This window comes from Mustelus asterias, chromosome 8, assembly GCF_964213995.1.
Source record: "Mustelus asterias chromosome 8, sMusAst1.hap1.1, whole genome shotgun sequence".
Lineage (NCBI taxonomy): Eukaryota > Metazoa > Chordata > Chondrichthyes > Carcharhiniformes > Triakidae > Mustelus > Mustelus asterias.
Genome location: NC_135808.1, coordinates 138,516,682 through 138,531,779, shown reverse-complemented (window position 1 = coordinate 138,531,779; position 15,098 = coordinate 138,516,682). Strand labels below are relative to the sequence as shown.

The following is a 15,098-nucleotide window of genomic DNA, read 5'->3' as shown; positions in this document are numbered from 1 at the left end:
CATATACATGGATTTTAGTAAGGCGTTTGATAAGGTCCCCCATGGTCGGCTTATGATGAAAGTGAGGAGGTGTGAGATAGAGGGAAAGTTGGCCGATTGGTTAGGTAACTGGCTGTCTGATCGAAGACAGAGGGTGGTGGTGGATGGAAAATTTTCGGATTGGAGGCAGGTTGCTAGCGGAGTGCCGCAGGGATCAGTGCTTGGTCCTCTGCTCTTTGTGATTTTTATTAATGACTTAGAGGAGGGGGCTGAAGGGTGGATCAGTAAATTTGCTGGTGACACCAAGATTGGTGGAGTAATGGATGAGGTGGAGGGCTGTTGTAGGCTGCAAAGAGACATAGATAGGGTGCAAAGCTGGGCTGAAAAATGGCAAATGGAGTTTAACCCTGATAAATGTGAGGTGATTCATTTTGGTAGGACTAATTTAAATGTGGATTACAGGGTCAAAGGTAGGGTTCTGAAGACTGTGGAGGAACAGAGAGATCTTGGGGTTCATATCCACAGATCTCTAAAGGTTGCCACTCAAGTGGATAGAGCTGTGAAGAAGGCCTATAGTGTGTTAGCTTTTATTAACAGGGGGTTGGAGTTTAAGAGCCGTGGGGTTATGCTGCACCTGTACAGGACCTTGGTGAGACCACATTTGGAGTATTGTGTGCAGTTCTGGTCACCTCACTATAAGAAGGATGTGGAAGCGCTGGAAAGAGTGCAGAGGAGATTTACCAGGATGCTGCCTGGTTTGGAGGGTAGGTCTTATGAGGAAAAGTTGAGGGAGCTAGGGCTGTTCTCTCTGGAGCAGAGGAGGCTGAAGGGAGACTTAATAGATGTTTATAAAATGATGAAGGGGATAGATAGAGTGAACGTTCAAAGACTATTTCCTTGGGTGGATGGAGCTATTACAAGGGGGCATAACTATAGGGTTCGTGGTGGGAGATATAGGAAGGATATCAGAGGTAGGTTCTTTACGCAGAGAGTGGTTGGGGTGTGGAATGGACTGCCTGCAGTGATAGTGGAGTCAGACACTTTAGGAACATTTAAGCAGTTATTGGATAGGCACATGGAGCACACCAGGATGATAGGGAGTGGGATAGCTTGATCTTGGTTTCAGATAAAGCTCGGCACAACATCGTGGGCCGAAGGGCCTGTTCTGTGCTGTACTGTTCTATGTTCTATGTTCTCACTGACACACTCTGTTTGTAACACAATCAGGAAGTTTCATTGGGGTGTAATTTGGAAACGATGTGTTGGAAACAATGAGAATGGAATATGAAATGCATCTTGTGTTGACTTTGGGCTGTGCCAGACAAGCACTCGTTACTCACAGACATTGGCTGTCCCTTTGGGGATTGGGAGGTACGAGCCTGCTCTCCATGGTCGCCCTTGAAAACCTTTCTTGCATCTCTCACAGTCCAGCCCTGTCGTGTTGTGCTCACACTCACAACTCAGCTTCCCATTTTCCAAGACACAGTCGTTAGCGTGAAGATTACACCTACACCTGGGAACAGACAACAGCAAACTCATTTGAAAACACCGGGGAACTCTGTTCAATCCCAGATTTTCTGCTCAGGAATATTCAGCAAATGAGAAGCAGAAGGAGGCCATTCAGCCCCTCAGGCCCACTCTGCTATTTCACCAGATGATGGCTGATCTATCTCCACACTGTCTTCCCACACCATCCCCGTATCCTTTCATGTCATGGATATCCAGAAATCTATCGACTTCGGCTTTGAACATACTCAATAACTGAAGCTCTACAAGCCTCTGGGGTGGAGAATTCCAAGGATTCCCACCCTCTGAGTGAAGGAATTCCTCCCCATCTCCGTCCCCAATGACCTGCCCCTTATTCTCAGTTAATGGGAACATAAAAACTGACTGTAAAGGTTGCTATAGCTGTGTGAGGAGACGAAAATTGGTGAAGACAAATGAAGGTCCCTTACATTCAGAAACAGGGGAATTTACAATGGAGCAGAAAGAAATGGCTAACAAGTTGAATACATATTTTGATTCTGTGTCCAAAAAGGACACAAATAAAATACCAGAAGTGTTGGGAAGACAGGGTTTAGTGAGGCCGCACCTGGAATATTGTCTATAGTTAAATTTAAAATGCAGATGGAGCGTGAGAAGGTAAAATCCAATACCAGTGTCTTGTGCTTAAACAAAGGAGACTACAAAGGGATGAGGGAGGAGTTGGCGAAGGTAGACTGGGAGCAAAAACTTTATGGTGGGACAATTGAGGAGTGGAAGAGTTTCAAAGTGATCTTTCACAGTGCTCAGCAAAAGTATATACCAGTGATAAGGAAGGACTGTAGAAAAAGAGATGATCACCATGGATACAACAAAGAACAAAGAACAGTACAGCACAGGAAACAGGCCCTTCGGTCCTCCAAGCCTGTGCCGCTCCTTGGTCCAACTAGACCAATCGTTTGTATCCCTCCATTCCCAGGCTGCTCATGTAACTATCCAGGTAAGTCTTAAACAATGTCAGTGTGCCTGCCTCCACCACCCTACTTGGCAGCGCATTCCAGGCCCCCACCACTCTCTGTGTAAAAAACATCCCTCCGATATCTGAGTTATACTTCGCCCCTCTCACCTTGAGCCCGTGACCCCTCGTGATCGTCACCTCCGACCTGGGAAAAAGCTTCCCACCGTTCACCGTATCTATCCCCTTCATAATCTTGTACACCTTGATTAGATCTCCCCTCATTCTCCGTCTTTCCAGGGAGAACAACCCCAGTTTACCCAATCTCTCCTCATAGCGAAGATCCTCCATACCAGGCAACATCCTGGTAAACCTTCTCTGCACTCTCTCTAACGCCTCCACGTCCTTCTGGTCGTGCGGCGACCAGAACTGGACGCAGTACTCCAAATGTGGCCTAACCAGCGTTCTATACGGCTGCATCATCAGACTCCAGCTTTTATACTCTATACCCCGTCCTATAAAGGCAAGCATACCATATGCCTTCTTCACCACCTTCTCCACCTGTGTTGCCACCTTCAAGGATTTGTGGACTTGCACACCTAGGTCCCTCTGTGTTTCTATACTCCTGATGACTCTGCCATTTATTGTATAACTCCTCCCTACATTATTTCTTCCAAAATGCATCACTTCGCATTTATCTGGATTAAACTCCATCTGCCACCTCTCCGCCCAATTTTCCAGCCTATCTATATCCTGCTGTATTGCCCGACAATGCTCTTCGCTATCCGCAAGTCCAGCCATCATCGTGTCATCTGCAAACTTGCTGATTACACCAGTTACACCTTCTTCCAAATCATTTATATATATCACAAATAGCAGAGGCCCCAGTACAGAGCCCTGCGGAACACCACTGGTCACAGACCTCCAGCCAGAAAAAGACCCTTCGACCACTACTCTCTGTCTCCTATGGCCAAGCCAGTTCTCCACCCATCTAGCCACTTCTCCTTGTATCCCATGAGCCTTAACCTTCTTAACCAACCTGCCATGAGGGACTTTGTCAAATGTCTTACTGAAATCCATATAGACGACATCCACGGCCCTTCCTTCATCAACCGTTTTTGTCACTTCCTCAAAAAACTCCACCAAATTTGTAAGGCACGACCTCCCTCTTACAAAACCATGCTGTCTGTCACTAATGGGATTGTTCCGTTCTAAATGCACATACATCCTGTCTCTAAGAATCCTCTCCAACAACTTCCCTACCACGGACGTCAAGCTCACCGGCCTATAATTTCCTGGGTTATCCCTGCTACCCTTCTTAAACAACGGGACCACATTCGCTATCCTCCAATCCTCAGGGACCTCACCCATGTCCAAAGAAGCGACAAAGATTTCCGTCAGAGGCCCAGCAATTTCATCTCTCGTCTCCCTGAGCAGTCGAGGATAGATGCCATCAGGCCCTGGGGCTTTGTTAGTTTTAATGTTCCCTAAAAAACCTAACACTTCCTCTCTTGTAATGGAGATTTTCTCTAACGGGTCAACACCTCCCTCCGAGACACTCCCGGTTAACACACCCCTCTCCTTCGTGAATACCGATGCAAAGTATTCATTTAGGATCTCCCCTATTCCCTTGGGTTCTAAGCATAATTCCCCTCCTTTGTCCCTGAGAGGTCCGATTTTCTCCCTGACAACTCTTTTGTTCCTAACGTATGAATAGAATGCCTTAGGATTCTCCTTAATCCTGCCTGCCAAGAACATTTCGTGACCTCTTTTTGCCCTTATAACTCCCCGTTTGAGTTCTTTCCTACTCTCTCTGTATTCCTCCAGAGCTCCATCTGTTTTCAGTTGCCTGGACTTAACGTACGCCTCCCTTTTCATTTTAATCAGATCCTCAATTTCCCTGGTTGTCCACGGCTCTCGAATCCTACCTTTCCTATCTTTCCTTTTTACAGGCACATGCCTATCCTGCAGCCTTATCAATAGTTCCTTAAAAGACTCTCACATGCCAGACGCGGACTTACCCTCGAACATCCTCTCCCAATCAACATCCACCAATTCCTGCCTAATCCGGCTCTAGTTAGCCTTCCCCCAATTTAGCACCCTGCCCGTAGGACAGCACTCATCCTTGTCCATTACTATCTTAAAGTTAACAGAGTTGTGGTCACTATTTGCCACATGTTCCCCTACCGAAACTTTGACGACCTGACCGGGCTCATTTCCCAGAACTAGGTCCAGTATAGCCCCCTCTCTAATCGGGCTATCTACATACTGTTCCAAAGTACCTTCCAGTACGCATTTTACAAATTCCTCCCTGTCCGGACCCCCAGCTCTAAGCACTTTCCAGTCTGTGCCAGGGAAATTAAAGTCCCCCACTACAACAACCCTATTTTTTCTGCACCTATCCAGAATCTCCTGACATATCCTTTCCTCCACTTCCCGTGGGCTGTTGGGTGGTCTGTAGTACACCCCCAGCATAGTGACTGCACCCTTCCTGTTTCTGCGTTCCACCCACAGCGACTCAGTACATGACCCCTCTAAGTTCTCTACCCTCTGCACCGCGGTAATATGCTCCTTAACTAATATCGCTACTCCCCCACCTTTTTTAGCCCCTCCTCTGTCTCGCCTAAAACACTTATACCCCGGAATATTCAGCTGCCAGTCCTGTCCTTCTTTTAACCAAGTTTCTGTCACCGCAACCACATCCAAATTCCGCATAAGCATTAAGGCCCTAAGTTCGTCTGTTTTACCCGTTACACTCCTCGCATTGAAGCAGATGCACTCCAGACTTCCAGGCCCACTCAGGTCATCCTCCTCCAGAGTGCTCCTCTTCTTAGCTAGCCTTGCCCTGGCCCCCAGCTCAACCCCGGCCTTTACTGACCTACTGTTTTGTTCCCCACCCCCCTGCCACACTCGTTTAAATCCTGCCGAAACACTCTAGCAAAACTCCCAGCCAGGATATTTGCTCCCTTCCAGTTAAGGTGTAACCCATCCTTTCTGTACAGTTGCCATCCTGACTTGAAGATTTCCCAGTTATCTATGAATTTAAAACCCTCCCTCTTGCACCAGTCCTTTAGCCACGCGTTCAACTGTAGAATCTCCCTGTTCCGAGCCTCATTTGCACTCGACACTGGGAGCAGTCCAGAGATTGCTACCCTGGTGGCCTTACTTTTTAGCCTCGCACCCAACTCCCTGAATTTCTCTCGTATGACCCCCCTGCTCTTCCTACCTACATCATTTTCACCAATGTGTATAATCACATCCATTTGACTACCTTCCTTTTTAAATATGCTTCCTACCCTCTCGGAGACATCCAGTACCCCGGCACCAGGGAGGCAGACTACCATCCTGGATTCTCGTTCACTCCCACAGAACTGTCTGTCCGTGCCTCTAACCATTGCGTCCCCCACAACTATCGCTCTCCTAAACCCCTTCTATCCCTTCCGGACCCCTGACCCTGTCTCCGTGGAGGCGATCTGGTCTTCGTGGCTTACCCCTGGAGGGTCATCCCCCTCCACAGAATCCAAAACAATATACCTATTTTGGAGGGGGACAACCACAGGGGATCCCTCCACAGACTGCTCACTCCCTTCCCTTCTCCCATCTGTTGCCCATCCCTTTCTTTTATGGGAGACTGCCACTGGGGTACTTTCTGGCACATCACCCTTCTGACTATTACCTAAGGAAATAAAGGAGGGTATCAAATTGAAAGAAAATGCATACAAAATGGCAAAGATTAATGGGAATCAAGAGGATTGGGAAATCTTTAAAGGTCAGCAGAAAGCCACAAAAAAAGCTATAAAGAAAAGTACGATGGATTATGAGAATAAACTAGCTCGGAATATAAAAACAGATAGCAAAAGTTTCTACAAATATATAAAACGAAAAAGAGTGGCGAAAGTAAACATTGGTCCTTTAGAGGATGAGAAGGGGGATGTAATAACTGGAAATGAGAAAATGGCTGAGGCATTGAACAGGTATTTTGTGTCGGTCTTCACAGTGGAAGACACAAATAACATGCCAAACATTGATGACAGGAAGGCTATGGCAGGTGAGAACCTAGAAACTATCATTATCATGAAAAAGGTAGAGTTGGGCAAGTTAATGGGGCTAAAGGTAGACAAGTCTCCTGGTCCTGATGGAATGCATCCCAGGGTACTGAAAGAGATGGCGGGGGAAATAGCAAATGCACTAGTGGTAATTTACCAAAATTCGCTGGACTCTGGGGTGGTTCCCGCAGATTGGAAAACAGCAAATGTGAAGCCACTGTTTAAAAAGGAGGTAGACAAAAGGCAGGTAACTATAGGCCGGTTAGCTTAACTTCTGTAGTAGGGAAAATGCTTGAATCTATCATCAAGGAAGAAATAGCGAGACATTGGGATATAAATTGTCCCAATGGTCAGACGCAGCATGGGTTCATGAAGGGCAGGTCATGTTTGACTAATTTGGTGGATTTCTTTGAGAACATTCCATGTGCAGTGGACAATGGGGAACCTGTGGATGTGATGTATCTGGATTTCCAGAGGCATTTAACAAGGTGCCGCACCAAAGACTGTTACATAAGATAAAGGTGCACAGTGTTACGGGTAATGTATTAGCATGGATAGAGGATTGGTTAACTAACAGAAAGCAAAGAGTAGGGGTAAATGGGTGTTTGTCTGGTTGGTGATCAGTGACTAGTGGTGTGCCTCAGGGATCAGTGTTGGGACTGCAATTGTTTACAATGTGCATAGATGATTTGGAGTTGGTGACCAAGTGTAGTGTGTCAAAATCCGCAGATGACACTAAGATGGGTGGCAGAGCAAAGTGTGTAGAGGACGCTGAAAGTCTGCAAAGGGATATAGATAGTCTAAGTGAGTGGGCGAGTGTCTGGCAGATGGAGTACAATGTTGGTAAATGTGAGGTCATCCATTTTGATAGGAATAACAGCAAAATGGGCTATTATTGAAATGGTAAAAAATTGCAGCATGCTGCTGTGCAGAGGGACCTGGGTGTCCTTGTGCAGGAATTGCAAGAAGTTGGTTTGCAGGTGCAGCAGGTAATTAAGAAGGCAAATGGAATTTTGTCCTTCATTGCTAGAGGGATGGAGTTTAAAAACAGCGAGGTTATGTTGCAGCTGTATAAGGTGCTGGTGAGGCCACACCTGGAGTATTGTGTACAGTTTTGGTCTCCTTACTTGAGAAAGGATATACTGGCACTGGAGGGGGTGCAGAGGAGATTCACTAGGTTGATTCCGGAGTTGAGAGGGTTGGCTTATGAGGAGAGACTGAGTAGACTGGGGCTATACTCATTGGAATTCAGAAGAATGAGGGGAGATCTTATAGAAACATACATAAGATTATGAAGGGAATAGATAAGATAGAAGCAGGGAAGTTGTTTCCACTGGCGGGTGAAACCAGAACTGGGGAGCATAGCCTCAAAATAAGGGGGAGCAGATTTAGGACTGAGTTGAGGAGGAACGTCTTCACACAAAGGGTTGTGAATCTATGGAATTCCCTGCCCAGTGAAGCAGTTGAGGCTGCCTCATTGAATGTTTTTAAGGCAAGGATAGATAAATTTTTGAACAGTAAAGGAATTAAGGGTTACGGTGAGTGGGCGGGTCAGTGGAGCTGAGTCCACAAAACGATCATCCATGATCTTATTGAATGATGGAGCAGGCTCGTGGGGCCAGATGGCTGACTCCTGCTCCTAGTTCTTATGTTCTTATTATGTCAGTTTTGGTCTCTTTATCTGAGGAAGGATGTTCTTGCTACAGAGGGAGTACAGCGAAGGTTTACCAGGCTGATTCCTGGGATGGCGGGTCTGTGGTATGAGGAGAGACTCAGTCGGTTAGGATTATATTCACTGGAGTTTGGAAGAGTGAGGGGGGATCTCATAGAAACATATAAAATTCTAACATTACTGGACAGGGGAGATGCAAGTAGGATGTTCCTGGTGTTGGGGGTGAGTGGTTCCAGGGGTCACATTCTGAGGATACAGGGTAGACGGTTTAGGACAGAGGTGAGGAAACATTTCTTCATCCAGAGAGTGGTCAGTCTGTGGAATTCACTACAACAGAAAATATTTGATGCCAAAACGTTGAATGTTTTCAGGAAGCAGTCAGATATAACTCTTGGGGTGAAGCGGATCAAAGGATTTGGGGGAAAGGTGGGATCAGACTATTGAATTGGATAATCAGCCATGATCATAATGAATGGTGGAGCAGGTTTGAGGGACTGAATGGCCAACTCCTATTTACTACGTTTCTATCCCCCTACTCATACTGTCCACAACTACCACTCCATTCCTGTTACCTCACCCTGCTTGAATGGGCTTCCTGTACCAAGGTGCCATGGTCTATTCACTCATCCACTCTGCAGCCACCACACTCATCTGTCCAGGCTGCCAGAACCTCAAACCAGCTGCTCACTTACAATGGCTGAGGTTTCTCCACTTCTACCTTCTCGACTCCCACCCTGCCTCACTCACACCTTCCTGTGCCTGACCAGTGGCAAACTCAGAACCCTTATCCTAAAGAGTGTGACTGCCTCCTGGAACAAGCTTTCCTGCTTCCTGATGTGTCACAGTGTCTGCAGCTCAGCCTCCAGCTCAGTGGCTGTAGACATACTTACCCTGGCTCATAGGACCATGAGACCATAAGACATAGGAGCAGAATTAGGCCACTCGGCCCATCGAGTCTGCTCCGCCATTCAACCATGGCTGATATTTTTCTCATCCCCATTCTCCTGCCTTTTCCCCATAATCCTCTGATCCCCTTATTAATCAAGAACCGATCTATCTCTGTCTTAAAGACACTCAATGACCCGGCCTCCACAGCCTTCTGCGGCAAAGTGTTCCACAGATTCACCACTTTCTGCTGAAGAAATTGCTCCTCATCTGTTTTAAAGGATCGTCCCTTCAGCCTGAGTTGTGCCCTCTGCTTCTCGCTTTTCCGACGAGTGGAAGCATCCTCTTCACGTCGCAATATTATCCGGGAGTTCCCACATCCTCCAGCCGAAACACATCACCAGCCCTGCCACGGTTATTATATCTTAATGAAGTAACTTGTTAATTATTTCCTTAATTAATTTTGGATCAGATTAATGCATCTGCTCAGCACAACTTGTGATACTAATTGAAACCTGAGAAATGCAATGAATTCTCTGATTTCGGAATATAATAAATAATGAACTCAGTAATTTCCCAATTTTCCTCTTCTCCTGTCTCTGAATTATTCAGTGTTATTTAAAATATTTACAACTCTCTCAATTCCAGTTCTTTAGACATTTCCTAAAGCAGCCAATCACCTTACAACTTTCCTGTAATATCACCGTTCACCTTTTTCTTAAAATCAAGGATTTCTCTCAACCTCCCTCACTCCCTCTCTCTCTCTTTGTCTCTCTCTCTCTGTCTCGCTGTCTCTCTCTCTCTCTCTCTGTCTCACTCTCTCTGTCTCTCTCTCTCTCTGTCTCTCTCTCTGTCTCTCTCCCTCTCTCTCTCTCTATCTCTCTCTCTGTCTCTCTCTCTCTGTCTCTCTCTCTCTCTCTCTGTCTCTCTCTCTCTCTCTCTGTCTCTCTCTCTCTGTCTCTCTCTCTCTCTGTCTCTCTCTGTCTCTCTCTCTCTGTCTCGCTCTCTCTCTCTTTCTCTGTCTCTCTCTTCTTTCTCTGTCTCTCACTTTCTTTCTCTACCTCTCTTTCTCTATCTCTCTCTCTCTTTCACTGTCTCTCTCCATCTCTCTCTCCATCTCTCTCTCCATCTCTCTCTCCGTCTCTCTCTCTGTCTCTCTCTCTGTCTGTCTCCGTGTCTCTCTGTCTCTCTCTCTATCTCTCTCTCTGTCTCTCTCTCTATCTCTCTCTCTGTCTCTCTCTCTATCTCTCTCTCTGTCTCTCCCTCTCTGTCTCTCTCCATCTCTCTCTCTGTCTCTCTCTCTATCTCTCTCTCTGTCTCTCTCTCTGTCTCTCTCTCTCTCTGTCTCTCTCTCTCTGTCTCTCCATCTCTCTCTCTGTCTCTGTCTCTCTCTGTCTCTCTCTCTCTCTCTGTGTCTCTCTCTCTGTCTCTCTCCGTCTCTCTCTCTCTCTCTCTGTCTCTCTGTCTCTCTCTCTGTCTCTCTCTGTCTCTCTCTCTATCCCTCTCTCTGTCACTCTCATAGAACATAGAGCATTACAGCGCAGTACAGGCCCTTCGGCCCTCGATGTGAAACCAATCGAAAGCCCATCTAACCTACACTATTCCAATATCATCCATATGTTTATCCAATAACCAGTTAAATGCCCTTAATGTTGGTGAGTCCACTACTGCTGCAGGCAGGGCATTCCACGCCCTTACTACTCTCCGAGTGAAGAACCTACCTCTGACATCTGTCCTATATCTATCACCTCTCAATTTAAAGCTATGTCCCCTTGTGCTAGCCATCACCATCCGAGGAAAAAGGCTCTCACTATCCACCCTATCTAATCCTCTGATCATCTTGTATGCCTCTATTAAGTCACCTCTTAACCTTCTTCTCTCTAACGAAAACAGTCTCAAGTCCCTCAGCCTTTCCTCATAAGACCTTCCCACCATACCAGGCAACATCCTGGTAAATCTCCTCTGCACCCTTTCCATCATTATTTATTTCCCCAAATTCCCTAACATCCATGCTTTTCTCAACAGTAAATACTGATGAGAAATATTCATTTAACAAAGAACAAAGAACAAAGAAAATTACAGCACAGGAACAGGCCCTTCGGCCCTCCAAGCCTGCACCGACCATGCTGCCCGACTTAACTAAAACCCCTACCCTTCCGGGGACCATATCCCTCTATTCCCATCTCATTCATGTGCTTGTCAAGACGCCCCTTAAAAGTCACTACCGTATCCGCTTCCACTACCTCCCCCGGCAACAAGTTCCAGGCACCCACCACTCTGTGTGTAAAAAATCTGCCTCGTACATATCTTTTAAACCTTGTCCCTCGCACCTTAAACCCATGCCCCCGAGTAATTGACTCTTCCACCCTGGGAAAAAGCTTCTGACTATTCACTCTGTCCGTGCCTCTCATAATCTTGTCGACTTCTATCAGGTCTCCCCTCAACCTCCGTCGTTCCAGTGAGAACAAACCAAGTTTCTCCAACCTCTCCTCATAGCTAATACCCTCCATACCAGGCAACATCCTGATAAATCTTTTCTGTACCCTCTCCAAAGCCTCCACATCCTTCTGGTAGTGTGGCGACCAGAATTGAACACTATACTCCAAGTGCGGCCTAACTAAGGTTCTATAAAGCTGCAACATGACTTGCCAATTTTTAAACTCAATGCCCCGGCCGATGAAGGCAAGCATGCCGTATGCCTTCTTGACTACCTTCTCCACCTGCATTGCCACTTTCAGTGACCTGTGTACCTGTACATCCAGATCCCTTTGCCTGTCTATACTCTTAAGGGTTCTGTACCTTTTTACTGTATATTTACTGTATATTACCTATCTGTATTAGACCTTCCGAAATGCATTACATCACATTAGTCCAGATTAAACTCCATCTGCCATCTCTCCACCCAAATCTCCACTGATCTATATCCTGCTGTATCCTCTGATGGTCCTCATCGCTATCCGCAAATTGAGACAAACTTGGTTTGTTTTCACATGAATGTCAGAGGCTGAGGGGTGACCTGACAGAAGTTTACAAAATGATGAGAGGCACGGACAGAGTGGATAGCCGGGGTCTTTTCCCAGGGTAGAAATGTCAGTTATGAGGGGACAGAGGTTTAAGGTAAAAGGGGGAAAGTTTAAAGGAGATGTGAGAGGCTGGTTTTTTACACAGAGAGGGGTAAGTGCCTGGGATGTGCTGCCAGAGGAGGGGGTAGAAGCAGATACAATAACAACGTTTAAGAGGCATCTCGACAGATCCGTGAATAGGCAGCAAATAGAGGGATAGGGACCGCGTAGAGGCAAAAGGTCTTTGGTTTAGAAAGGTGTCATGTGTCAGCATAGGCTTGGAGGGCCGAAGGGCCTGTTCCTGTGCTGTACTGTTCTCTGTTCTTTGTTCTATTGGGGAAGGAAGGTCAAAGGGATATTGTCAAAATGTCCATAAATTCCCCAGTGTGGATTGGAATGCTGCTGATCTATGATCCGAATTTAGGGCGGCACGGTGGTACAGTGGTTAGCACTACTGCCTCACAGCGCCAGGGACCCAGGTTCAATTCCTGGCTTGGGTCACCGTCTGTGTGAAGTTTGCACATTCTCCCTGTGTTTGCGTGGGTTTCCTCCCACAGTCCAAAGATGTGCATGTTAGATGGATTGGCCATGCTAAATTCTCCCTCAGTGTACCCAAACAGGCGCCAGAGTGTGGCGACTGGGAGATTTTCGCTGTAACTTCATCACAGTGTGAATGTAAGCTTTACTTGTGACTAATAATTAAACTTTTTAACTTTAAAATGTTTACACAGTGTGCAGAGCTATCGGCCAAAAACCTCCCACCTACGATCTCATCCGAGCGAGGCTATAAAATCCTGCCCATCAAATCTTAATCCAAGTGTGTCTGAAGCAGCAATCGGGAGTGAAGGTCCACATGGCTGAACATGTCAGGATTAACAGCAGAGGAGAAAAGGATTCCCAAAAGACAAGGACTACAGCGGAAAACTGGTTCAGAATCAGGTTAATTTTCCATATTCCAGTTATAGTTCATGTCATACTGATAGCAGCAATAGAATCGACAGACCACTCAGCACAGACAGTGACCCAAGCCAGGATTCGAACCTGGGTCCCTGGCGCTGTGAGGCAGCAGTACTAAGCACTGTGCCACTGTGCTGCCAATAGAATCTACAGACCACTCCATCAGCAGATGCAGAGTAAAGGGTACGGACTGTGATCGTTCACACATACCGCTCACAGACTCAATCATTGAGTGGCTGATCACATTCACTCTCATGGAAACTTTCCAGAAAGATCTGCTACACAAGCCCAAGATGTAGAGGATTGAAGAGCGACTGAAGGATGGACATGAGTACGGAGCAGTCCTTGTGGGTTAACAAAGCTTAAAGGGCACTTTCCTTGGAGCTGCAACGTTACGCTTGCAGGAAAATGCAGGTCCGTCAGTTGATCTGATACATCCTGCACAACAACAATGCTACAGGGAGAAACGACAAAACATTCCACAGTGCAGAAACCGTGGAAAACCATTCGTAAAGGTCAGATTCAATGCAGCATGTCCACGAACACGTGAGACAATTTTGATCTGATCAGGTGGAGCTGGATGCCAGCTGGGGAGCCATTTTTAAAGACAGGTTGGTCATCATGTGCAATCTGATATTCTTCAACAACTTCATCACTCTCACAGGGCCATGGATCAGACAGGAAGACTCACAGAGAGACAGTCTATTGTCCTGGTATGAACAACGACAGGAAATTGTCAAGATCATTTGCCAAGTCAGCACAAAAAACAATTGATTCCACATGACGTTCCTGTCCATCCAGAGCCCAAAATCACATCTGACCTCCTTCACGTCCGTGGCACTGACTTCATCATCATCTTCCACTCCTTCCCAAGAATCCCGTTATTCAGCGATTGTACAATACCTCAAGCACATTTCTGACACACTCTAAAGGCTATTTTCAGTTTATTTGCTTTGTCTCAAAGAGATCATTATCGATAATGATTCACTGTTTTGTTGTGAGTGATGTGAAGTTGGGAAGAGTAGTTGTAGACTGGTGTTTGCGACATTGTAAAAGGCTCAGGGGGAAAAGGCATCGCGTGGTCCCTTTAAAACATTGTAAAATGCTCAGGGGGAAAAGGCATTGCGTGGTCCCTTTAAAACATTGTAAAAGGCTCAGGGGGAAAAGGCATCGCGTGGTCCCTTTAAAACATTGTAAAATGCTCAGGGGGAAAAGGCATTGCGTGGTCCCTTTAAAATATTGTAAAATGCTCAGGGGGAAAAGGCATCGCGTGGTCCCTTTAAAAGGTGGTGCTTTTTCTGTGCTTAGAATGTTAAAAAATTCAAGAAAACAGAAAACCCAGACTGAAACAATTAGAGTCACAGAGTCATAGAGGTTTACAGCATGGAAACAGGCCCTTCGGCCCAACTTGTCCATGCCGCCCCTTTTTTTTGAAACCCCTATGCTAGTCCCAATTGCCCACATTTGGCCCATATCCCTCTATACCCATCATACCCACGTAACTATCTAAACGCTTTTTAAAAGACAAAATTGTACCCGCCTCTACTACTACCTCTGGCAGCTTGTTCCAGACACTCACCACCCTCTGCATGAAAAAATTGCCCCTCGAGACCCTGTGGTGAACCATAGATGGTTACCACTATGGGTACTGAACCATAGATGGTGATCACTAGGGGTACCTGTACATATGTTACTCTTGTTACTGTTGGGGTGTTCCACCTGTTGGTATTGTTCTGTGGGGTACACTCCGGTTGGCTCAGCCTTCCTATAGGAGTATAAAGGTCACTGCACTGCCTAGTGACCCTTTAGTCTGGGATTGTATTGTTAAGCAGTATGCTCCATTCTTGTTACTAATAAAAGCCTTTATTTCCCGGGTACGATCCAGCCTCTCGAGTGATTTAATCGCACATCAATTTTATTAGTAACAAATTTTGGTTGAAAAAAAAACCATGGAGCAAATGTTAAAACTCGATCGGCTTACCTTAGATTCGCGTGCCGCTGGAGCGTCGAACACTTTCGACCATTGGTTGAAGTGTTTTCAAGATTATGTCGATGCCTCA

At 46.2% G+C, this 15,098-nt stretch overlaps 1 protein-coding gene across 1 annotated transcript in view; it reads right to left on the bottom strand.

Moving 5' to 3' along the window:
- Window positions 1-1,311: 1,311 nt before the first annotated feature.
- The window catches only part of LOC144497597 (netrin-G1-like), an 80,980-nt gene continuing 67,193 nt past the window's right edge, over window positions 1,312-15,098 (bottom strand). Inside the window, exon 3 of the mRNA XM_078219042.1 lies at window positions 1,312-1,492. Within this exon, the coding sequence (XP_078075168.1) occupies window positions 1,312-1,492 (181 nt within the window). The remainder of the gene's footprint in view (window positions 1,493-15,098) is intronic.